Raw genomic sequence first — 27,347 nt, forward strand, 5'->3', positions numbered from 1 at the left:
AGGCAACAAGTTAACAGAGTACTTGAAGCTAATATGTTAGTCGCATGAATAAGTTAGCAAGAATAACGATCTGCCAAATTGTGATGGATAAACTCTGGTTCAAGTACCTACAAAATGGCAGGTCTTGTGGGGTGTTACTGGTATACAGTGGTAAGTAACAGTCAAAAGTCATCCAAGGAAGGACTACTGTACTAGTGAAATGACAAAATCTCATTGATGCATGTGGAAAGCAAAGATCTGTCTGTGTGGTCCAATCCCACAGAAGAGATAGTGGGGGAAATTTACTAAAGGAAATTTGTAAAAAAAAATAGGTGTATTTGTATCCAGAAATACACTTATTTTTGACATTTACTATCCCGAAAATACGGCAATTCGTATTAGTCTTGATGTGCTATCAATACGAATTGCCGTATTTTCGGCATAGTAAATGTCAAAAATAAGTGTATTTCTGGATACAAATACACCTATTTTTTACAAATTTCCTTTAGTAAATTTCCCCCAATGTAGCAAAAATTTAATAGAAATTCTGCTTATGATAGAAAGGTGTCAGAACACACAGGCATTGCAGCTGTAGACCATTGAGAGTGCCCATGATGCACCCAAAAGTGCATACTATGAAAGTAAGCATCCAAACTGGATTATGAACCAATGGAACAAAGGTGGTCTATCTTGATGATCACCCATTTTTTTTTTACATCATGTGGAAAGCTGTGTGTTTGTGTGTGTCTCATTTACCTGGGGTAGAGATGACACTAGGATGCACTATTTTACGAAGCAAAAGATCTACCAGGAAAACTTTTGTCCTGGCATTTACGTGGATGTTACTTTGTCTGCAGCAATGTTTAGGCATGTGGTTTGTGTCAAAGTATGCTCCTTCTTGGCAAAAGTATTCCCTGATGGCAGTGGCCACTTTCAACAGGATATTGAACCCAGCTATACTGCAAAAATGGTAAAAAATGGTTTTAGGAACATGATAAATAGTTCAAGGTGTTGACTTGGCCTACAAATTTAATAGATCAAACCAATCAAGCATCTGCAGGATCTTCTGGAAAAATAAGTCAGAGCCACAGAGGCCTCACCTCGCAATTTACGTGTATTAAACAATTGGCTTGTAATATCTTGGTGCCAGATACCTCAGAATACCTTTAGAGGTCTTGTGAAAAACATTCCTCGATGGGTCAGAGCTGTTTTGGAGGCCTACACAAAATTAGGCAGGTGATTTTAATATTATGGCTAAATGTTGAATGTGTATGTAAAACAGTGTCCAATTTCAAAGGATAAAAAAATGTGCGGTAATTAAAAAACCACAACTGCTGGTATATCTCTGATCGTATACATCCAACATGTTCGACATGTACAATATAAAATCCCACAAAACAGCTTCTTCAAATACAAAAAACACAATGGATCAGTTATTTTCTTTTTGTACTTTCTATACATGTGTGACGTCTTCAGCAGGAGAGATTTCTCAAACTTCCTACTTAATTCATCTAACTGGATTATTCTGAGAGCTTTCTCAACACCCACGGCAGAACAAAACAGCTGCAGGATGAACGGGATGTTTGAGGAAACAAATAATTGTCACATTTAAGGAATGAGAAAAAGTTGGAAATCCCCAAGCAATAAACTTGTGCTTATAATCGTTTTAATAAGTCATTAATGCTGACATTAAGGAAATCCTATCATAGGTTTTCTGCAGAGGTCAGATGGAAGAACACATCTGCAGGACATGTTTTTTATAATAATAATAATAATGACATCATATGATAATATTACCAGACCACTTTAATCGTGGGACTGTGCACATTACTGGACTACAGCATTAAAAAGACACAGTACTGGGCCACTCAGAGTACACTGTCAGACTACACAGTAACCAGGACACATTACTGTGCCAATCAGAGGGGTTGGGATCATTTGGTCTACAGCATGATGTTCGACGATCATTAGGTCGACAACATTAGGTCGATATGGTAAAAGGTCGACATGGGAAAAGGTAGACATGGTTATAGGTCATTAGTTCGACAATGTCTAGGTCGACAGTGAAGGGGCTTTTCACTGGTTTTTGACCTGAATGTCAACACAGTCGACATAGACACAGTTTAAAATGCACCGCAGCGCTCGCGATGTGTCAGGCACGGTGCCTCGCTACGCTCGTCACACTATTTTATTCTCTCACCACGCCCTAGTGGATGGTAGGGAATGAAATACCACCTGTCGGCAGCACGTCGGCTAAAAAAACCCAGTGAAAAACCCCATATCGACCTAGACATTGTCAAACTAACGACCTGTCAAACTAGCAACCTGTCGACCTAGAACCATGCCGACCTAGAACCATGTCGACCTAAGGGTGTTGACCTAATGACTGTCTACCATCATGCTGTAGACCAAATTACCGCATCCCAATCAGAGTACACTGTCAGACTACACAGTACCCAGGACATATTACTGGATAAATGAATCTCATGATTGTGCACATTAAAAAACTACAGCACAACTAGGACACATTAGTAGACCACTCTAATGCTAGCACAGTGCACACTGCTAGAAAGCTCCATTCACAGGACACATTACAATGCGTCCAATCCAAACATTGGTTACATCCCTGAGTTACACAGCACTAGTGGAACATGTTAATGTATTACTCCAATCCCAAAACAAGCATATTACTGCTTTACTATATTACTCCAACCCCATATTGAGAAATGCAGATAACCAAATTATGAAAATCCCCAAAATGAGATTATTGGACCACTCTAATGCCAGGATTGTGCATATTAATGTATAAAACAATTACCAGACTAATCCAACAACAGGACTATGTATAATACCAAACTACACCATTCACAGCAACAACACTAAACCACTCCTACCCCATATCTGTATGTATTACTTGAGCAGTCTAAAAAACCAGGATAATGTACACTGCCAGACTACATCAGTTCCAGGACATATTACTGTACCACTTCAACCAGAGGTATGCATTAATGTACAGGTTCTCAAACTCACCCCTCAGGACCCTACACAGTGCATGTTTTGCATGTCTAAATGTGAAATAATTAAATTCAACTGTGGATCTTTTAAAATGTTTCAATGAGTAATGAGCGCACCTGTGCACCTGCCGGGTTACCTGGAAAATGTGAACTAGGTGGGGTCCTGAGGACCGAGTTTGAGAACCACTACACTATTGGATTACTCAAGACCTAGGCATACTTCCACTGCCTAACACCATCTGCAGTACATGCTAATAAACCACTCAAATTACACATAGGTCAATAGAAGTGTTTTTGGCGGAAACATTTTGATCTTAATGTAAATTAGAAGAACATGTGCTGTATTGCTAGATTTAAGTATAATAGGGCCTACACACATGCCAATATGAAGGCATTTTCTAAGTGACTTTGCTTAGCTCCGTGTGTGTGGAGGGGCTATAGTGACAGCAATGCACATCTGCGCGCGTCGATGTGCAGAGATTGATGAGCAGTGTCCATCAATATCGGTAACGCCAGTGTTCTCTCACCGGAGAACACTGGCGCAGTCAGCTAGCTCAGCACAGAGAGCTGACCACTCGCGCTGTGTGTGGGCTGTCAGCAATGTGTGCTGAGCGCAGAGCTGCCCGGCCTACAGTAGCACAGCTAGGAAGCCCTACACACATGTGTAGGGCTTCCTACACATGTTTACCTTTCCCCTTGCGCATGCTTTGCAAGTGTTGTTCAGCTATGTCAGATCAAACCTTTAATGCATGTGAAGGTTAAATAACAAATCATAAGAATATAAATCAATCTTATTGTAACAAGTATGTCTCAGTTATACTGTATATTAAAGTTCAGAAATGCACCTATTCATCTGGCACCAAAAAACATTGTAATCGAGACAGATTGTTGTAATCGTGTCTCTTTTCCTCACGAAAAGGAAAAACAACCTGTAGTCAAGGCTGGCATAGACCGGGTCTATTTCCACCTGGATGGCATCATTGATTTCCACAGAAAGCAGACACAGGGGAGAGGCACTCCCTAAAGATCCTTTCAGACCCAAGGACCAATATTTAGCAAATTCCTTGGTTTCTGCTTGGCAGTTGGTGAAAAAGTCTGATAAGAAGAAATGTTGGCATTGTATTCTCCACATTAAGTTTTCACACACAGATTCCTGATTCTGCATGGTGTAATTGGTGCATTTACAAGTACTTGTGGTGTGTGACTGGATAAAACAATGATTCGCTACAGTGAAAGCACAGGCCATATATGTTCAGCATAATAAAGGCTGGGTGAATAATATCTGATGTCTCAGTAATTGGTGGTCAGCTCCAACCACTGAGCCAGTCAGATCCACTGGACAACAAGAAGGAAGATCAACGAGAAACACTGATTCAAGAGGAATCACAGTATTTAAAAGGGGAAATATACTAGGTGTGCAAACAGGGATAATTGTTATTTTAGTATACAGTATTTATGCAAGAATGTTCACATAACTACTTAATTGTCTTAGTAAAATGAAATATGCACTAGTGTAGACTCAATTAGCACACAGTCATGGGACATCATAAAGCACTATCCCTTATGAGATAGAGAGCTGCCACTTACGCCTAAGGCGTGAGTGTTGTAAAGGCTGCTTCTTAATTAGAAGAGCTTTTCCTTTCCCCAATAGATCATCTCCCTGGCTGGCAAATCAACCTCTTGGCTCTCACCCTACAGAAATTCATATTTTTTTATTTTCCAGCTCCCACACAAGCAGCCCTGCCAACCACAAGTAAGTCAATGCAGCAAAGGCTTCAGCTCATTTGTTCCATTCTATGAGGTTTATGACACACAGATGGTATTTTGGATATTCTGGCAAAAAAAAAAAAACCTGTGTGTCTGAAACTCCCTGCTACTCCCTGAGACACATGCCCGGCCTTTACTATTGGCACGAGGTTCCTGAAATAAGGAATTTGGTACTCACCGATAATTCCCTTTCTCCAAGGCAGCAGGGGACACTGCAGTCATAACGTGTGGGATAGCATGGTGTACTGGAGGAGTCGGCACTTTAAGAAAATTTGAATGTGGCTGGCTCCTCCCCCCTTCTATCCCCCCCCAGACCTCAGTCTTAAAAAACTGTGTCCGCGAGAGGAGATGATAGGGCAAGCAACCGACAGGAGGAGGATACTGTCACTCAGAGAAAACAGAGATTAGGCCAACACACATTGAAAAAACAGCAAATATGTATCAACAGACACACTTGTACATATAGAAACATAGAAAAAGAAGAACTTTTAACAAACATACAATTGCATGTTCACCCTTTATGTTAAAGGTAAGTACAATTTCTGTATGGCAGGAAGACTAGCGCTGGGTGGGCGTGCAGTGTCCCCTGCTGCCTTGGAGAAAGGGAATTATCGGTGAGTACCAAATTCCTTATTTCTCCCTCGGCCAGCAGGGGACACTGCAGTCATAACGTGTGGGAATAATACCCAAGCACTACTCCCGGGTGGGAGAGCCCTGGGATTCCTGCAACACCGCCCTTCCAAAAGATGCCTCAGAAGTGGCAAAGGTGTCGAACCTGTAAAACCGAGCGAAGGTATTTGTACCAGCCCAAGTGGCCGCCCTACACACTTGTGCAAGGGAAACCCCCCTAGCCAGGGCCCAGGACGTACTTACCGACCTGGTGGAGTGGGCTGATATGGTAGCCGGTGCCTGTCTTTGAGCCTGCACATAGGCTTCCTTTATGGTCAGGCAAAGCCAGCGGGCCAGCGTTTGTTTCGAGGCTGGCCATCCTCTCTTTTCGGCTCCATACAGAATGAAAAGATTATCAGATTTTCGTACATCTGCCGTACGTTTCAGATAAATTCGTAAGGCCCGAACTACATCCAGCAACTTAGATTCTCCAGATAAGACTGGAATCACGATGGGTTCATTTACATGAAATGCCGAAACTACCTTTGGCAAAAAATCCTTTCGGGTCCTTAGCTCTGCTCTGTCTTTGTGGAAGATTAAGAAAGGAGCTCGGCAAGAAAGAGCCCCAAGCTCTGATACTCGGCGCGCCGAAGCTAAAGCCAGTAACATGACCGTCTTCCATGTGAGATATTTAATGTCTACCGAGGAAAGAGGTTCAAACAGGTCTGACTTAAGGAAGTTCAGTACCAGTGGGAGTTCCCATGGCTCTGTAGGTGATACAAACGGTGGTTGTATTCTCAGTACTCCTTTTAGGAATGTTTGCACCTCCGGGATAAGGGCTAACCTTCGATGGAAAAAGATAGAAAGGGCAGAGACCTGTACCTTTAACGAGCCCAACCGGAGACCGGAGTTTAAACCCACCTGTAGGAATTGTAGTAGTCTGGACAAATGAAATACAGCCCTTGGAAACTTCATGGACTCACACCAACGGATATAGGCCCGCCATATCCTATGATAGTGGGCCGATGTGACCCCCTTCCTGGCCTTTAACATGGTGGGAATAACCGAAGATGGGATTCCCCTCCTTTTTAGCAGATTGGCCTCAATAGCCAGGCCGTTAAATGCAGATGACCTAAGTTTTGGTAACCGAATGGTCCTTGTTGAAGTAGGTCTGGACGCATTGGGAGGCGCCAAGCGTCTACTGACAGGAGCTTGAGGTCGGAGTACCACGATCTCCTCGGCCAATCCGGTGCCACTAAGATGACGGTTGTGTCCTCCCTCTTTATCTTTTTGAGGACTCTTGGCAGAAGAGGAAACGGAGGGAAAATGTAGACAAGTTTGTATGGCCACCGAATGGACAAGGCGTCTACTGCCACCGCCGCTGGATCCAGTGACCTGGCGCAATAGAGAGGCAGCTGATGGTTCAGTCTGGAGGCCATCAGATCTATCTGTGGAGTCCCCCACCGGAGGGTGATCTGATGAAACACCTCCGGATGGAGGGCCCACTCCCCTGGGTGGAAATCTTGTCGACTGAGATAGTCCGCCTGCCAATTTTCCACCCCTGGGATGAAAACTGCCGAGAAATCTGTGGAATGAGCCTCTGCCCATTCTAAAATGGGTCGAACCTCTCTCATGGCGGCACGGCTCCTTGTGCCCCCTTGCCGATTTACATAGGCCACTGCTGTCATGTTGTCGGACTGAATCCTTATTGAACGTCCCCTGAGCAGGTCGTGTCCCTGCAACAGGGTGAGTCTGATGGCTCGCAACTCCAGGATGTTTATGGGGAGTTTGGATTCTTGGAGTGACCATCTTCCCTGAAACCTGTGGTTCAGGGCCACTGCTCCCCAGCCTCGGAGGCTGGCATCCGTCGTCACTATGGTCCACGTACAGGGTCTGAAACTGCGGCCCTGCAACAGATTCGGGGTATGGAGCCACCACCGAAGAGAGGTGCGGGCTTTTTGTGACAGGGTGATTCTCTTGTGGATCTGAAGGTGTGATCCCGACCACTGGGATAACAAATTCCCTTGGAACTCCCGTGAGTGGAAGCGGCCGTATGGGAGAGCCTCGAAGGAGGCCACCATCAACCCCAACAGGCGAGTACAAAGATGTGCAGAGACTCTGCGTAGAAGCAGGATCTGACGTACTCTCGACTGAAGGGTCCTGATTTTGTCCATTGGAAGGAATACCCTTTCCTGGACTGTGTCCAGTATCAGACCTAGGAACTGAAGTCTTTGAGACGGGTTTAGTTGTGACTTTCTGAAGTTTACTATCCACCCGTTTTGTGTTAGGAAATTGCAGGTCAGAAGGGCATCTGCCTCTAACTTCTGTTGACATGGCGACTTTAAGAGGAGATCGTCTAAGTAAGGTATGATGGTCACGCCCTGTAGACGAAGAGCGGTGACCATACAGGCCAGCACCTTTGTAAAAACCCGCGGGGCGGATGAGAGGCCAAAGGGTAAACCTCTGAACTGGTAGTGACTGTCTTGGATGGCGAACCTGAGGAATCTCTGATGTGGTTCCCAAATGGGGATATGTAAGTATGCGTCTTTTATATCCAGGGAAAGAAGATATTCCCCTTTTTCCAAAGATGTTACTACTGAACGAATTGACTCCATTTTGAACTTGTGATAAAACACAAATTCGTTTAGGTTCTTTAAGTTGAGAATAGGACGGACGGAGCCGTCTGGTTTTGGCACGACGAAGATGCTTGAGTAATACCCAGTTCCCCGTTGATGAGGTGGAACCGGGATGATTACTTTTGAGAGAATGAGAGACTGGATGGAGCCGCAGAGAGCTGAGGCTGTTTCCACACAAGATGGAAGGCCTATTGGAAAAAATAAGGTTGGAGGTGGGGCCGTGAACTCCAGTTTGTAACCCTGAGTCACTATCTGGAGTACCCAGGCGTCTTTGCAGTGGGACTTCCAAGTGTCTGCAAACAACAACAGCCTGGCGCCCACCTCGGGATCCCCCAGGTGAGCAGGGAGACCGTCATGCCACCGTTTTTTTAGTGGCCTTCTGGTCTCTAAGGGAGGAAGTGGCTGAGGGTTGTGCTGTTCTAGCACCACGTCCTCGGCGGCCTCTGTAGGATGAGAAACCTCCCCTGGACCTACCTCTAAACCCTGCGTTACCTCGAAAGGACCGAAAAGTAGGAGACACAAATGGCCTTTTTGCAGCCGGAGCAGAAGAAGGAAGGAAAGGCGACTTTCCCCCCCGTTGCCTGTGAGATCAGCCTATCTAGATCTGGACCAAAAAGCATGTCACCCGTGAAAGGAAGGCCTTCCACAGCCTTTTTGATCTCTGGTTCGGCCTGCCATGAACGCAGCCAAACAGAGCGTCTGGCCACCACTGCGGAGGCCGAGGCCTTAGCTCCTAAAACTGAAATATCAGAAGCCGCTTCACCTATGTATGAAGAGGCATCCCTGATGCACTCTGCCAAGGGAAGTAGTTCATCCCGCGGAGTGTTTTGTTCTAAACCAGAGACAAGGTCAGAGGCCCATTTTTCCATTGCTCTGGCTACCCAAGCAGATGCCAAAGCAGGGCGGAGCAGAACTCCTACATTTGAATAAATGTTCTTAAGAGAACTATCCAAGCGTCTATCCTGAGATTCTTTTAGGGACACTGCCCCAGGTATAGGGAGTGTGGTTTTCTTGGATAGGCGGGATAGAGACACATCCGGAGTGGGAGGGGTCTCCCATTTTTCTCTTGAGCTATCTGAGAAGGGGTAAAGGACCTTTAATCTCCTTGACATTTGAAATTTTCTGTCAGGAGATTTCCAGACTTTTAAAAGAGGGTCATCTAACTCCTCTGAGTCTGGGAAGGTTAGGGGGTGTTTTTGAACCCTACCAAAAATAGATACCTGAGGTGGTGCTGAGGTATCAGCAATCTGAAAAGTGTCCCGGATTTCTCTGATCAGGCCTTCCACTCCCTGCACCTCATCTTCTGGAAGGTCATCCCCAATAGGATCCTGAGCCAGATCTGGAGGAAATTCCCCCTCCTCTAAGGGGATACAGTTATCAGTGTCGTCTGCTAGGACTATAGCCGGCACTGCTCTTCTCTTCACTGGAGGTGAAGAGGGTCTAGTTTGGGAGTAGGAAGATACAGACTGTTTTAGGGAGTCAACCGACTGAATAAGGGATGAAGCCCATAGTGGCTCAGTAGTAGCAAGCTGCGACAGGTGAGAGTGAAAAACTTCCCTGTCCTTTCTGGAAGCCTCCATTTTAGCTGTGAAGTTAGAAAGGAGGGTCTGTAACACATCCCCAGAGTTCTGGGTGGTATCCTGAGGCCCAGGGGAACTAGGAGTAACAGCAACCTGCACCCTTGCAGCGGTCTGTATACGTGTATAGCAAGGGCCACAAAGGGAGACACCCTTAATGTGCTGCGTGTACTGCTGCTTGCAGTCCTTGCAAGTGTACACTTTTTGTGCAGCCTTAGAGGAGGTAGCCCTTCCTGCCATATTAGTGTAGACAGAAGACCCCCAAAGCAACTACCCCTGTTAATCAACACACACACACAGTCACAGGCGCTCTAAGCACAGGTAAGGCAGAGGCCTGAGAGAGAACAGGGAGAGAGGAGCCAAGCCTTCCCCCCGATTGTGTTGAACTGGGGATATTCCAGTGCAATTTATAAGATTGGATAGCATTGTAAAACTTTTTTCTCTTTGTTTGAACACTTCATTTGTGCCCCGAAAATAACACAAAATTGTTTCACTTCTAAAATAAAATGCTTATTACATTAGCAAGTAAAATAAGCTTGATAAAAAGCTAAGCCTTGTAGAAAATAGCTAGTTAAATATACATCTTAGAAAATAATAAATGGTTCTAATATAGCATCCACAATATAACCTATTCACCAGGTGGAATGAATCACCCTCTTGCCACAGCCATTGACTTGCTTACACCCCATGTCATCTGTCAATTTTCCAAAAACTTTAGATCCCCAAACCTGGAGTGCAATCCCCTAAAGGCCGGATTATCCTCCCCTCTTGTACGTCCTGAGACAGCCCTCACCAATGCACTGAACGTTTTCTGGCACTCCTCTTAATCGGCTAGTGTTGCCGCCGCTATTGGGAGAAGGTTCCTATGTTTGCCACTAACCTTGCTTACCAGGTTTATTGTGTAATAAGATCTGTGCTGTCAATTATTAGCTGTGTTCCGTTTAAGCTTTGGATACTGTAATGTTATGTTCTATCCAGTTCTCATTTACTGTGGCCCCATATAAAGTGTAGTAATAATAATAATAAAGCATAGGACAAAAAACCTTCCTGGACAAGGAAGACAAAGATATAGAAACAAAGTCAAGGGTAAAAAAAAAATAAAAAAAATAACACCCAACAATAACAAAAAACTATGTAATTGCAAGGTCACTACTATTTTTGTTAATATTATACAACATCTGATATAGCAGGTAAAATACAGGGGTATCCACTAGTTAACACACTTCCCAACGCTAGAACCCTACCTTTATAGTTCAAACTGAAAGGTCAGTAAGGAGCTAACAGCTAGTGAGTTTGTTAAATTATAAAAAAAATGGGTGATCAACATATCACTTCATATGTAACAAAGGGCATTATCCCCCTCAGACAGAATCTTTCACACATTTCCCTAACAGCCAAGTAGAAGCATTTCATTGGTGATGCAATAGAAGAGGACCTATTATTTCTGTACTAGAGGCTCCTTGTGTAAATTTGTTCCCTCTCCTTTACCCTAAAACTGGGCTAGCTCTACCATTAGTCAGCTGCCTAGGGCATCAGGATCTGAGAGGCCATCACAGAGTCTGCTTATCACAAAATTAAGCATGCAAATGAGGAACACATCCTTGTGCAGTGGCTGTGGAACTTCTAAGACGACACCTCTGCACTTTCACCTGAGGGGCAGGAAAGTGGGTACTGGTGTCAGTGTGGGGTTGTGGCATGGCTCTAGATTGAAGTTTCGCCTAGGGTGCTGAGAAGCCTTACACCGGCCCTGCCTAAAATACTGCAAGTTAAATAGGGAATAACAATACTTGTATTTTTGTTTACAAGAAAACAAATTGTTTAAAAACTTTTCTGAAATAATAAGCTGTTAAATGAACAATAACCTGCATTAGGTATTTCAAAGAAATGTTTTTAGCCAAATATTTTCACATTTTAAGGTAGTTTACAATCATGTGGCAACCCCTTCTTTATAATAATAGAAAGCCAGTGTAGGGGCTGGAAACTAAAAGGAGTTGTAAAACTAATCCGAGGAAAGGAAAAAAAACCTTAGGATATACAGTATTATAGCTAGAGCCACAACACTCGTGTAATGTTATTTTGTGTGGCCTCCTGTAAATAATATATACCTAGAAACCATAAATTCCAATGTCATTGTTTTTAATTAGAGCTTGGACATCATCACTTGTGTTATGTACATAAATGTGTATCAAATGGAATAGTACACTCCCTCTGTAAATCAATCTATCCACATTACATTTCTCTGGCCTGTAAAAAAAAAATATATTATAACTGTTTAATATCTTTATGATTGGGCAGCATGGATGGTGTAATGGTTACCATTACTGCCTCACAGCACTGAGGTCATGGGTTCGATCACCACCATGGCTCTAACTGTGCAGAGATTGTATATTCTCCCCGTGCTTGCATGGGTTTACTCTGGGTACTCCGGTTCCCTCCCACATTCCAAAAATATACTAGTAAGTAAATTGGCTTCCAACAAAAAATAATCCAAGAGTGAATGTGTGTCCATGTACATGTGGTAGGGAATATAGAGGGAATATATAAGAAACTGCTTCTAATATTGAAAAATAATAGTGCATGATCTCATATGTAAAACCACAGCAAGCTGGAAGGTCTAATCAGATGCGACAAATCCTGCATGCCACACTTTGTCCATCGCTACTCAGGACTGTTTTGATATGTCTAGTATGCAAGATCAAATCGGTGAAGACATCAAAGCAGAATTAGAGCATTAGTTATGATTGTTACAGTCTTCAGTCCCCATATGAACAGTTTGGTATATGGCAGTGTATACACAAACACATTAAATGAGAGAACACCTTTAACAAACATGACATTAGCAGCTGGACAGTACTTACATCTGTATCCGGCCCTTTGTCTGCCCCAGGGCAGGTAAATGTAACAAACTCATGGCATCGCTTGTGGACCACAAAACAGCAAACTGCAAACAGAAAACAAACAGAAGATGAAGATAATGTACAAGTCGAGGGCTTGCAAAGTATTACAATCTATTCAGGATCTGTCCTACTTTCCATATGAAAACCAAACAACGCAATGTACGAACCATGTAAAAAAATATTAAGCAAATTTGTAAAGCCAGAAGACTTTGCCTACACTAATATTATATTACATCTCATGAAAAGGGCAATCACTCAGGACACACAACTTCAGTCTTGGTGTGATTGATACAAGCAAATCATTATTTTAAACTGATCTGGATGCTAGTTAGGGAGCAACAAAATCCTGCTTTAACAAATGTTCCAAAACGGTTTATCTAGTGCTTCAAGAGAGTTTTAAGATATTGGGCCTGATCGCACAGCTGCGAATTCGCACAGAGGCTGAATAACGGTGGTGAGCAGCTTCTGATTTGGACATAATTGCTCGGATGCGAAAGAATGTGCAGCCATACACATTCATTCGCAAGGCAGGAGTTAACTGGAGTAGGACAAAGGCTAAACTGATCACTGGCTGTGTGAATTTGAGGCTGTGCATTCAGGTTTGAATCAGGCCCATTGAACGGACGCCTACAAAAGCAAGATTTCAGTAAGAAAAGTAAAAAAAAAAAATTGTAAACAAAAGACTTGGGGCCAAATGTAATAGGGTGAGAGTTTCAGAAAGTGAGAGATTTTGGGAGAGTTGTCCCATGTTTTTTAAAGCAGCAATCAATTACATGGCAAAACCAGGTTGATTTTGCCATGTAATTGATTGCTGCTTTAAAAAACATGGGAAATCTCTCCCAAAATCTCTCACTTTCTAAAAAACACTCACCCTATTACATTTGGCCCCTGGTGTAGAATGTAGAGGGTGTGCATGTAGGACAGTAGGTGTTCCAAAATCTCATGCATCATGCGACTGTAGTTGCTATGGTCATCACTGCAATTGTAAGTCATTAATAGCGGATTCAGTAAAAACACTAAGGGGAAAAAAAACTGTGGACTTGCATATTATACATACGGTATATTATATGTATATTTTTTTACTTAAATGCAGCACTGCTTGCCCAAGACATTTTATAAACTTTCTTCAAAAATTATCCATGAGCCAGCAATTTATAGACAGACAACGGATCCGTTTATCACAATATCTTTTGCCAGGGCAGAAAATATCATCTTAAAATATGTGACAGATGGCATTGAAAGGAGTCTAATGAAGAAAACGCCTCTTTCTGTCTGTGAATCATCACCTCCTTGTAGTGTTACTGCCAAATACACTGTAATTAATAAAAGTGACACAGCATTGCTTAAAGTCCCAATGCAAGAGACAGGCAGCCAGTCAGGCAGAAATTCTACATAATGTTGTGTTGAAGTGATGATTGTGTGTGCCAGGAGTGAGACCTTGTTAATAACTCCAGCCATGTAGAACAAACCTACTCTATGTGTATCACGTATCAAAAAATAACAGTATTACTTAGGAGGCTGCTGATATATAACAGAGTGGCTCCCGATGCTGTAAGAAACTGTGAGGAGACCGGTTCAGCCATATTTCAGTAGTGTAAAGGAGTGGAAGAAATATTTAGCGCACATTCTAGTAAAAAAAAAAAAATAGCTATTTTTTGGCCACTAGGGTGGTATTTAATTGTTAAATCGCACCCTATCTCCTTTCACTTTAAACACACATGGTTGGGTTTAGTCACGCATAGCAACAAAAATGTTACTATACTAATGGGTGCGCCACCAAAATTCCCATTTGAGTGATCAAATGGGTGACATTATTGCTAATTTTAGCTCGCCACCCCATCAGAAGCCAATTGCGTCTGAACGGAGTAACACATGAATAGCGCTGTTGGGCACCATCTAGTGGCTGTCTGCAGTGACAAACATAAAATGCCCTGAGAGGCTTTGGTAATAACTTGCGAGTAGCAAATTCATCAGAAATTCTGACTAGGTTGAGTGTATTTTTAAAGTGGCAAGCAGTTATAAACTGGATTTTCCTTTAAAATGATTGTCACGTTAAAAATATGGGCGGACCCGCGGTAAGCCTGTGAGCTGCAGAGCATGCAGCTCACAGGCTTCCATAATCCCCATTAGCTTTCTGGAAAGCATCTACAATGTGCGGAAACACTTGTATTTAAACCACCAGTAGGCACCGACAAGGAATGGCTTTGACATCATAGCTGATTTATACAATTCTCACCACCTTCTAATATCAAACTATAATAAAGGGACAGCTACCCTTTTACTTTAATGCTAGAAGTGAAGGCCTAAATGTATTCGATTAAACTCTAGTTTATTGCATTGTTATGAATGGCACTTCATTCTTATTCCAGACAGATAATGAGTTTCTCCATTCAGTGAAAAACTCTGCCTGGGGACAGCTGATAAAATCAATGCGTATATAAGCCATAAAGAAAAAAAAGTTAAGTTCTGCCACACCTCAGAGCACACCAATTCTCTCATTCCGGCGTACCGTAACAGATTAATGGAGGCGTTTACTGCTTACTGCAACTCCCATGATGAATTTAGATTACACTAAGGAAACCGTACCTAGTAATTATGCATATATCTATTTCTTTATATGTATCGCTCTAGTCTAATGGGACATACACACGTAGCTATGCCTGGGCATTTTCTAAGTGATCTCACTAGATTGCTTAGAAAATGCCCCAACATCACTCAAAGTGTAGGGGCATAGCGATGCACAGCCCTGTGAATTCCTATCGCCCCATTAATTAATATCTAGCATGCTGGATTAATTTATTGCTGGGATTTATTGCTGGGATCAGGGCCAGTGTTCTGGCCCTGGCAGATCGCTCAGCGGCACATCGCTGTATGCTGAGTGTTCTGAGCGATCTAGCATCACTCAGAATGCTCATCGCTACACGTGTAGGCCCCATAAGATTTCTATGTACTAAGCATTGGATAGACACAAAGTACTAGCCATCCATGGCATTTTTCAAATGCAGCCTGTATAATGGCAATTTGGAGCAGATAGGCTGGTACTTTATCTGTTCTCAAGGCTTAGTACATAGACCCCATACATACATATATACACACATACATAGCATGTGCATGAAAATGAATTTAATGAAAGAAAATGTAAACACATTGTAGTACATTAAAGTTTTGGAGGACTTTGCTTGTGAAACTGCTAAAACCGTAAATACATTGAAATTTGTAGTTGCAGGTTCGCAGAGACATGAAAGCTCAAAGGCTTTGGCGAATATGGTAATTATTAGCATGAAAAACTACGACTCAACCCTAACCTAAAGTTGCTGAGAGCCCCATGGCATTTGCACCAGGGGCGGATTGGCCTGCCGGGAAACCGGGTCATTTCCCGGTGGGCCGGTCCAGATTTCTACCTGGCTGGGCCGCCGTCAGTGCTAACCGGGCCGGTACTATCAGGGCTGGTGCTGGCATTGGTCATATTACTATAGTATGCGGCGGCTATATTTGTTTAGGGCTATACTGCCCTTCTTTCTGATCAGTCGCTGGTGGGTGACGTCACCCACGAGTGGACTTCAGCCTGGCTGTACGGCAGCGGCGGGTGACTGGTGCCTGGTAAGAAACCACCCCCCCCCCCCCTGGCAGTAGCATGCGCCCAACCCCCTCCCCTCTGGGCGCATGCTACTGGTAGTGCGCAAAGTTTAAAGACAACAATTAGGTAAAGAGTTCAAGAGTTATCGTGGAACACACACACTCACACAAACATGGTTCAATTATACTTCTGTAGATAGATAACTTTGAATTTATCGCTAGGGACTGCAATTTGATTAACTTTAAAATCCTGCTGTGCTCATTTGAGACACTGATAGGCGACTGGCTCTTACATTAAATCTCCTGGTTAGGTTGCATTGCAGCCTCCAAAATGCCATATACCCAGAATCACTCCTAAAGCTGGGTACAAATATATACAATTGTCGGGCCGTTCTTCCGTTCTGGGTCGGACAGCCGTTCAATTGTATATGTGTGTACGCTGTCCCGTACGAGCGATAAACGGCAAAAAACTGTCTTAACCGTCCATACTCGGTCGGTCGACGGTTCTTTGCTGTTTAATTTTCATCCGACAGGACGGCCCCATATCGGTACAAAAGTGCAGTGTGTAGGCACGTTCAACCGATATGCTGCCGTCCTTGCGACTACACTGCCAAAGCTGACTTTCTCGGCTCCTGATTGGCCAGAAATCATTCTGAGTAGAGACGCCGAGGAAGAAGGATCTCTGCGTCTCTATTGTACAGCGGAGGCGGAGCGGGTACCACTGCACCCGGGAGCAGCGCGACTTCAACAGAAGATGCTGGGGTGGTCGCCACAGGAGCAGGTGAGTAGGATTTCCATCCCTAGGTAACCCTTTGGATTACTACGGATCCAGGACCCCAGACTCTTCAGCCCTGGAGCCCCGGACCCGGACCAGCCCCGGAACCAAGCCACCGGACCGGACCCTGGGACCTACCTACGGGATCAAGATAGCTAAGTATCAGTGTGTTTGTGTAATGTATGTATTAAACTTTTATTTTTCTAATGTGTCAGTGTGTATTTAACTATTTTTTTTATTGTGGAACTACAAGACCCAGCGGGCCCTTTAATGCCCCGCAGGCTGGGACTTGTGGTTCTCCAAGTCCCAGCTTGCGGGGGAGGCTTGCTGGGACTCATAGTTCCACAGTTTAAAACAATAGTTTTTTCATCTATTTTTTTTACACAAAGATCAGCTCGATGCCCACCGCCCAGGGGCATCGAGGACAGCACCAGGCTTCAGCCTGGTCAGGTAAATCCTGGAGGGGGGGGCCCCTTAATTTGGGGAGGTCCCCACTCCCCCAGGACCCCTGGCCAGGCTAACCGGTCAGAGGGCTGAATGCTTTGGCCGGGGGGACTTGTATAAAAAGTCTCCCCCGGCTGTGGCATTACCCTGCTGGCTGGTTTGGCCTGGGGCTGGTTCTTAAAATATGGGGGACCCCTAGTCATTTTGTCCCCCGTATTTTGGGAACCAGCCCCGGACCTGGAGCCTTGGGCTTGTTTTAAAAAAATCAGCGAAGCCCTATCTGGTTGGTTTCCTGATTTTTTAATACCAGCCCCGGCTCTTCAGCCTGGTGCTGGTTACAGCCGTGGGGGGGACCCCACGTCTTTTTTTTTTTAATGAGTAAAAGGGTGACTAAAATGTAGACGCAGTAACCCGTCTATATAGAAGTTTAGTCAGCCGGCAAGGTGACTAAACTTCTATATAGACGGGTTACTGCGTCTACATTTTAGTCACCCTTTTACTCATTTAAAAAAAAAAACGACGTGGGGTCCCCCCCACGGCTGTAATCAGCACCAGGCTGAAGAGCCGGGGCTGGTATTAAAAAAATCAGGAAACCAACCAGATAGGGCTTCGCTGATTTTTTAAAACCAGCCCCAGGCTCCAGGTCCGGGGCTGGTTCCCAAAATATGGGGGACAAAATGACTAGGGGTCCCCTGTATTTTAAGAACCAGCCCCAGGCCAAACCAGACAGCAGCGTAATGCCACAGCCGGGGGGAAACTTTTTATACAAGTCCCCCCGGCCAAAGCATTCAGCCCTCTGACCGGTCAGCCTGGCCAGGGGTCCTGGGGGAGTGGGGACCCCCCCAATTAAGGGATCCCCCCCCCTCCTGGACTTACCTGACCAGGTGACTTTTTCAAGGTGATGGGGGGGCCGCAGGGGATGTTGGTGGACATTCAGTGTGACCACTACAGAGCCTACTATCAACACTGCCTATACCAAGTGACCGAACCAGCCTCTGAAATGGACCTCCTCTACCATTTGAGCACATCCAGTATGCTTTAAAGCGGATTCTACCTACCTACCTGCCAGGCTATACCCCCAGGAGTACCTATCTCAGTGAGGCACAAATAGGAACAGACACCTTCTGACATCAAGTCCGATTGGACCAGTGGGTGGATTAGATCATGATATAAATTGGACTGTAATTTGTCACCAATATCTCAACTGTATTTTATGGTCTTAATTCATATATATATTATTAAATTGTGTAATTTACTTAAAATAAATAAAGCTCTGTATATTTTATTGTACTTTTTCACAATGCAATACTTGTTACTTCACCATTGGGCATTTCTTATCTATAAGAATAGACACCAAACAACACCAGGGCTCTGCTCTGATACAGGACAACTACAAACATCTTACTTTCATAATTCATTTGTAGCAATGAATTATACAGAATAAATCTGTTCATATGTTGTATCCATGACAAAGAACAGCTGTATGCAGAATAGTAAGAGCACTAGTAGCTAGTAACTGCTAGCAAAACAATCCAGAAATCATACTGTGCAGAACATTCCTCCTTGTGATACCACATGACTGAAGACACACACACACACAAAAGCTTCAACTATTATCTGGATACAGAGGATTCTTGTGGACACAGACAAGTATAGGACCTAGAAAGCATTTGATGAGCCATGTTCCAGAGGCAGCTAGCAGGACATACCTTGTGCATGCAGTGCTGTACAATATGCAGGTCAGTACACACTTCTTTAAATCTAGGTCTAGCAGAAGCAATTTAGATAATCTCATGGGTGTCTTATGCGCAAACCTATAGAACTGTCCTGCAGGGACAGATGGCACCAACTGCTGAATGAAATGGCCTTGGATGGAAAAAAGGCAATACATAATGAATTAAAGGGAAATGAACTGAGCCGCATTTTCCTAATCAGCCGAGGCCTGACTAGATACAAATCTTATGATCATCCACATGTCATCAGATTTACAGCACGTGGAACATCTGCAAGTAGGCATGACCTGCCTTGTGCTCGGGACCCTGGAATACTCATTTATGCTAAGAAGTGCAAATCTGTCCCCTTGAGTGAGAAAACAAGCACTATGTTGGACTAGGCATTTTCCCTTACCTCTGGAACTAAAAACGAAAACCACACCAAGCATTAGTGGATCAATGATTAATTATATCTTGCACTGACACTAATTATTTTATATACATTTTTGTTCAATTAATTGTCCTTAATTGGTGCTACTGAGGTTTTTTTTTTTTTACCATAGTCTATATCAGTGGTAGCCAACCCTAGCCCTCGAGAGCTACCAACAGTTCACATTTTCCAGACAACCTAGCTGCTGCACAGCTGCACTCATCAATCACTGACACATTTTAAAAGATCCACAGATGGAGCTAATTAGCTCACTTGTGATTCTGTGAGGAGACCTGCAAAACATGCACTGTTGGTAGCTCTCGAGGACTAGGGTTGGCTACCCCAGGTCTATATAATACTTAAAAATCACAATTCTTGATTTAATACAACATTTATTAAAAACATGTAGTTTTCATCTGTGCAGTATAATTCATACAGAAACATGGAAATACACCCAACGCGTTTCGTCGATACGACTTCCTCAGGGGTAAAATTTCCGTATGTTGGTGGGTAGTGAGAATAATCACTCCCGGTATGTAAACCTTCTAAAAAATGGATCCTATGTGGATAATTAATAAATAGTGCTCAGCTGCATCAAATTCCAACTTTATTTTGGATAGTGGATCAAAAATGTAGAAATCCTTCTAGAGGGTCGAATCCTGTAGAGGATCTTAATATTTAAGATTTAAAGCACCACTGCATCCAAATTCAGTCTGACAACATTTGAGGGTCCTAGGAGGTGAAGAATGAGGACTCCTCTGGGCAAAGGACACAGCAAGCCAATGATGAACCAACTGCAGGTCTTGGCTTGCTGTGTCCTTTGCCCAGAGGAGTCCTCATTCTTCACCTCCTAGGACCCTCAAATGTTGTCAGACTGAATTTGGATGCAGTGGTGCTTTAAATCTTAAATATTAAGATCCTCTACAGGATTCGACCCTCTAGAAGGATTTCTACATTTTTGATCCACTATCCAAAATAAAGTTGGAATTTGATGCAGCTGAGCACTATTTATCAATTATCCACATAGGATCCATTTTTTAGAAGGTTTACATACCGGGAGTGATTATTCTCACTACCCACCAACATACGGAAATTTTACCCCTGAGGAAGTCGTATCGACGAAACGCGTTGGGTGTATTTCCATGTTCCATGTTTCTGTATGAATTATACTGCACAGATGAAAACTGCATGTTTTTAATAAATGTTGTATTAAATCAAGAATTGTGATTTTTATGCTGGAATTACCATTGATATTCTGGTTGTATTCTGGTGGTGGAATTTACATTAGGGGCGCACTCTGTTTTTTCTTTTTCTCCATTTCCTCCACTTCCCCCACTAACAGGGGGGACTAATAGAGCTGCTGCCCCGATAGATAACTTTTAGCGCATTAAAAGGGTATTACTTCTTTTCTATATAATACTTCTTAAACAGATGTAGTCAAATTATGACTACTGTAACTTACTGATCATGCCAAGAGAGTTTACTGCCAGCGAGAGGTTATCAGATGAGACTACACTACTGCACTAGATACTATAACTGGCACGAAGTGTACCCTAAATAGGTGAAACAGGACAACACTAACTTGACATTATGTAAGCTCCAACCTATACTAAAGAGTAAATGTAAAAATGTTGTCTGTACTGTATGCTTGGGTGACTGGATAAAGTCTTTCATTCTGCTTATCCCACTAATCATATACCCAATTGCACAAAGACATGTGCAGATAAAAATCAGCAGTGTGGAAAAGCAGTAATCTCCTTACAGCCAGCATGCTCAAGTGAGAGGTGACTATACAGTAATTATAACAGTATTATGGCATTGCTGATGAGAATTGGATTACACTCCAGACAGATTTACGTTACTAAGAAACAATTGGGTGTATGATCACAATTAAGATGTAATATGCCTACAGCATATAGTCTTAAACATAACAGTCTATCTGGCCCTGGTATTAGAGAGTGGCGCTAATGTATATATCTGCTGAGCATATTACTTGGAATCTCATGAAGCCAGTGAGAGGGAGTCATCGATTAGAACAACTTTATTATAAGGAGCTGGACTGTAGTATTACACCTCAAATTGAAGTAAAGATATCTTGTAGTAAATGCACTATTGCACTTGGGATCAGTGGTGCTGTAACAAATACTGCGGATTGGGTAGAACCCGTAACGGTCTAGATCTCGAAAGGCTGGTCCGGATTCATTCAGCAATCTTAACCAATATGAGGTTAGTAGAGGACTTCCCCCATCCGGGTAGGGGCCGGGGGTGTATGCAACAGTCACTGGGGAGACGAGATAGAGACTCCCTATATGGTCCAGATCATTCCATTTTTTTTTTATCACGTCACCATGTCATACATACACAGTAAGGCTGTAATCGCTGCTTCCCCACCTCGCCAGAGACTGCTATCTCACATTCACCCTTCTGGAAGGAACACTCTCGGAACAGGGAAGCCCTCTACTATCTCCACAGTGGCTATTATTGCTGCAGGACGCTGGTCCGGTTTTCCGGCATCCATACTGTTCCAGTTTTTACCCAATCCCCAAATACTGTTAATATGTCTCTAGATGGAACCAGAAAAAGAACTTCAGAATGATGCTTGTATTTCCCCTCTAACACCAACATTATTTCTGTAGTATAACAGAGTGGCTGCTGCACAGTTACATCAGCAGGAAGATAACTATCCCATAACCTCTTACATTTTAAATCCAATCTAAATTCACCACAGTCACCCGATTCAAAACAGAGATAAAGACAATACATACATAGTATGTAGTCCTGGGCCTGAGGGGTGTCATTGGATCAGTTTTGGAGAAGTCCCTGGGGTTCCCAGAAATCATTCCCATGGTACAAGATAAACCTATAGAAAGCAGAAGCACAACAATCTGCGGCTCTGCGATTTGTCTACTATCTGTTCAGAAGGGGAAATGTTGCCGCTCGCACTTATTTCATAAGGACACAGGACATTTCCAAATAAAACTATTTCTGTGTAGCTATTTCATCATAGGCAGAGCTGTTTGGTAATAAATGGCATGGATCCGGGCTCCTCTTGTGACTCCCATTATATAATCTTTCTACTTTATTTTCTTTCCTGTGTGTTCACTGACTTTATGTGGAATGCTATTGCACGGCGAAAATGTCACGTGTATTATTATTTTATCCTTTTTTTTTTTACCGTTGACAAACACCTTGTTTTAAGTGAACTGTGTTTTTACTTCTGTACACACTGTACCTCTATCATATTGATCTGTAATGCTTCAATAAAAGAAACTTGATTTAAAAAAAAAAAAAAAAAGCCAACTGGTTTTGGATGTTCGCTACAGTTCACTCCTTTGAAAAGATTTTTTGGAGCAATAAACATCTTACCCTTAAGATGACTACATCAGTATCCTGCAATGACAGAAACGCTATTCCATTCTCCAGCTGTTCAGTATTGAGCCTAGTGTCCCTATGCATACACAAAGGTAAGTGGTTCCAAGTGCTAATTGCAGGAGCATATAAAATGCAGCATCACTGCCCAGTGGGTGGAGTTAGAAACAGGCGGTTACTGAAGGCAACAGAGAATCCTCTAATAGCCCAAACCTAGTAGAATCAAATAAATTTGTGATCGTGTGGCGCAACCATTTAAAAAACCTATTAAAATAGTTCATTAAAGTATAATGGTACAAAAAAAAGGGGGGTTTTATTTTGACATTTTTGATTTGTTTGATGATTAAGTAGGGTACACTCAGGTCCGATAAGTCAGTAGACCCACCACTTATTTAAGGATACCATCTTATTGATTAGATGCTCGATATCTTTTTCCTGTAATCTAGCTGTGTCGATATTTAAATGTGCCCACTCAGCTGTCACATCAGCATGGTGACAGCCCATAAGTGCATGGGCAGTTTGTCACACACAGAATCAGGGAAATGGGGCATACATTTCCTGGGCTGTGTTTGTGATTCTGTATCAAATATGGAGAACAAACAATATAGCCATCATTTTAGTGGATCACTTGGTACATATATAGTATTTACAATAGACAGACTTGTGGATCAGGATTATGGAAAATTGGGGTATAGTACAAAATTATATCACGGAAAATCCTACAACATTGAAAGGAGATGGCAGCTACTATTGGCAACAAATACACACTAGGCAAAGTAAAAAAGAAAATAAAAATCTGTAAATTTGTTTTAGGTAATGTGGTGGAAAATAAGGTCCACCAGTAGGATTAGTTGCTGAGAAAGCGTAATTAATGCCATGTGAATGATTAAACTGTTGACGCAACAATTAAGAGCCACCTCTTTCTCAGGAGAACAAGTTGTACATAAACAAAATTTTGAGTGGAGTAAACAAAGAACCTTCCGCTTCATTTCACATCAAGCGTGAATGGTCTATACCACCATATGCCCATTGCCTGTTGCATCTTACCCATCTAGACTGTAAGCAGAAAAATAACTGATAAGGAAGTGCTGGACACACATAATAGAGGCTGAATGGCAGAAGGGAAGCTGGATTCTGCATAATGACATCCATAATGTTTGCATGGGTGTCCCAGGTTCAAAGTGAGAGAATCCAACCAGGGTAGAAAGTGCAGTATGAAAGGGTCTGACCCGAGTTTGCAATGTGAAAGTGGCATCACAGATAGAGCAATACACAAGAGACTATTGGGCCAATATAGACCCATTCGTAGCGGTACAAATTCAGCCCCGTCCCCGATGGCACATGCGCAGACCCAGGGAGCAAATGGCTTTGGGGAGTTTCACACTTGCCAGGACGTTTGCTCCGGGGGGGGGGGGGGGACAGGAAGTGGGTGGTCATGGTGCGGAAGCAGGGGAACATCCAGCATTTTATGGGCATGTCCATAAAAATGCTGGGCGTACCCCTGTATCACTGTTTGGGGTGAGCGGATGATGTCACTAGTCGTCAGCCCCTGATGTCGGATGGTGAGCGACCATTTAATGATTTCTCCTCCTTGCACACGTATGCATACACATCCCCTCGCATGCTGTTGGCGCGGGAGGGGGGATGGTGTTCGGCAGGGTGGCGTTTGCCTGTTTGCTAGCAAACATATCTGAATCAGGCCCTATGTATGTTAGCTTTACTACTCTTGCTGTTGGATTAGAACATATATAGGAAGTGAAACAATGGTAACGCTGCTATAATAAAGTGTAATTTAAAAAAAGTTACAAATGCTATTCTAATGGAAAGAAAGAAAAAATAATGTCAGGTATTACACTTTTTATATAAGTCTATTTAACAGATAAACATGCATTTTAGGACTTTCAACTTTCTCCCTCAGTCATACACCTTTATTTTAATTAACAAGCCCGACCATAGTTTACTGGAAAGTCTCAAGTTTCCTTTGAATGTACAGGAAGAATTAGTGATACAATCATCCTATCCACTACCGGTCTATGCTGTGTGCTGGCTGCCTGCCTACCTGCATGGCCAGTGGTCACCACAGTAAATATTGGGATTGGCTTTTTAGCACAGCAGCTGCTGCATAACTAGCTTTCATAAATGCAGCAAATACTTTTATGTAAAGTAGCATTGAAACCGTTTACAGTGTAAAATGATTATTTGTGTGGTTTAGTATTTTATTAATGTTTGTAATTTAGCTCACAGAATATATGTCCACACACACACACACACACACACACACAGTAGGATTAATACACGTGCAGAATGCAGCCACAGATATGTAGACTGCTAAAACTACAGTATTTTGAGAGATACATTTTAGGACTTTCGGCACAGGTTCTGTAAGCAGCCATCAAGTCCACTTCTCCATCATTGGAGCAGGGAATGAGCCATTTTAGATGTGTGAGAGTATTGTTATTGTCAGTGTTAATGGATGGAATGAGAGCCCCTGGGACACATCTTGTCTCTTCCATCCGGATCTAGTGAAATCAGCCCTTCACCACAAAATACAGAACAGATGAGAATTGACTTGGAAATAGTGATGGACAAACAACCTTTTTCCAAGCGTGAACATAAAAAAGAAATCTCCAGTAAGCACACATGTCAGCGACTCACTATGACAGATCACATGCTATGCGGGAAGAAAATTATCATATAAGGAATACTTTACTGCGGCAACATAAATATAATAGTGATTTACTGTATGAAATCAATGGGCAACACTAACCTGCAATTAAGTCACAGTGTAAATCATTACAATAGTCGAGGCTGGCACGGGTTGGCGCCATGGTAAGTGCCGCGCTTGGGAAGCAGTGTGACCGCGGGTTCGAAGCCCACCCCCACGCCTCATGCGGGAGGAAGCCAAACACAATAGTCGCACCATTCACTGGATCTCAGTGCTGGGCTTCATTGTACGGAATTTTCATTCACACAATGACATAACACTCTAACAACCCGACATCATTTTGATCTTATAATAATGTTCAATAATCAGTTCCTAGTTTTTTTTTATATTTTCTTACAGTAAATTATATATAATCCAATAGTTCCCAAACTGTGTGCCGTGGCACCCTAGGGTGCCTTGGGACACTTGCAGGGGTGCCAATGGTGGCTGGTCCAGGAACAATTCATATTATTTATTGCTAATGTATTATATAATATTAGTGTTTGTAGTTTTTAATCAAAAACTATGTGGACTAACAGAAGTGAATCCTGTATCTCGCCACACAACTGACCCTAAGGATGACAAACACAATTCCCTTAATTGCAGATTATTTAAAACAAAAGCTCAATAAGAAACTTTAGGACTAGGGGTGCCATAAATAAAATTCTGTTACTCTTGGGTGCCGTTATTAGAAAAAGTTTGGAAAACCCTGATAAAATCATCCAATCCAGTCCAGTATAAGACGGTTCAGTAGATTGAATCAATCATAGGAGAACTCAAGTTAATGACACAGGGCACTACACCCCCCTGTTCCCAAATAAACAAATATATATATATATATATAATCTTGCTAAAACAATGTATTACAGTCCTCCAAAAAGTGGCAAATAGTATAGGTCCTAATACCAGAGAATGGCAAGGCGGTTAATGTACAGTGCTTCTCCAGCTAAACAAATGGTGCTTCTGCTGTCTGGATATTACAGCACAGGGTATTCCCTGTTGGTCCCCAGACAGGTACTGACCCGGCCAACCACTGCTTAGCGTCTAAGTTCAGATGGAGTCAGGTGGCCCAGTGATGAATGGCAGTAACTCTCCTTATAGATGAGAGGGCATCAATGTTTTTAGGAGAGCTGAGGCATGCTTCTGTTTTTTGCTGTGGGTATTCTGACCATCCCTGTTACCTGTATGGCATTACAGGGAAGCCAGATACAAATCGGCAAATGAGAGAGCAACGGATGACAGGAACGGCAAATGAGAGAGGAACGGCAAATGAGTGAGGAACGGATGACAGTAAAGTGTGGTGGGTTAGCACAATGGGAACCACCTTCTGCTGTCCACCATTTTAAATGGTATCGAATGGTGGATAAGAGAATAAGGAACGAGTGACTGCCCCTCGAAAAATAGGTAGAGTGGAAGAAAGAATGGTAATAGGCACAACGTTCCTGATTCTGAAAATACCCCTAATGGGCCAAATTTCAATATTCATTTAACATTTGGTAAATGATTAAAAATGATAGGTGGTAGGTAATGGTTGGTAATAATCATGATAACAAATTATAAATAAATAAATGATAATAAATAAGGTGTAGCCAAGGTTCAGTTGTTAAAAAATGCCCACGGTGTCAGTACTGGAATAAACTGTACACCAATAAGCATCCAGGGGTTTGTATACTCAAGTTCTGATTGAATAGTCTCAAATAGAGAAATGGAGGTGTATGGTATATATTTGCCACCTGGGATGCACACCTGTCACACAATCAGTGTATAAACAGCAGCCTTGGGTTGTAAAGTAAGACTGAACTAAAGCAATGCAGGTGGTAATGCGGATGATAGTTATCCTTTAAGTCAGCTGGTTGCT

At 42.8% G+C, this 27,347-nt stretch overlaps 1 protein-coding gene across 2 annotated transcripts in view; it reads right to left on the reverse strand.

Annotated features, from left to right (window-relative positions):
• The window catches only part of PRKCA (protein kinase C alpha), a 318,854-nt gene that overhangs the window by 182,195 nt on the left and 109,312 nt on the right, over positions 1 to 27,347 (reverse strand). The window contains exon 3 of one of the 2 annotated variants that reach the window (XM_083148198.1): positions 12,441 to 12,523. The exons of the other annotated variant lie outside the window; for it this stretch is intronic. Within the exon in view, the coding sequence (XP_083004324.1) occupies positions 12,441 to 12,523 (83 nt within the window). The remainder of the gene's footprint in view (positions 1 to 12,440; positions 12,524 to 27,347) is intronic. 2 annotated transcript variants of the gene reach the window in all.

This window comes from Crinia signifera, chromosome 6, assembly GCF_055691185.1.
Source record: "Crinia signifera chromosome 6, ASM5569118v1, whole genome shotgun sequence".
NCBI lineage: Eukaryota > Metazoa > Chordata > Amphibia > Anura > Myobatrachidae > Crinia > Crinia signifera.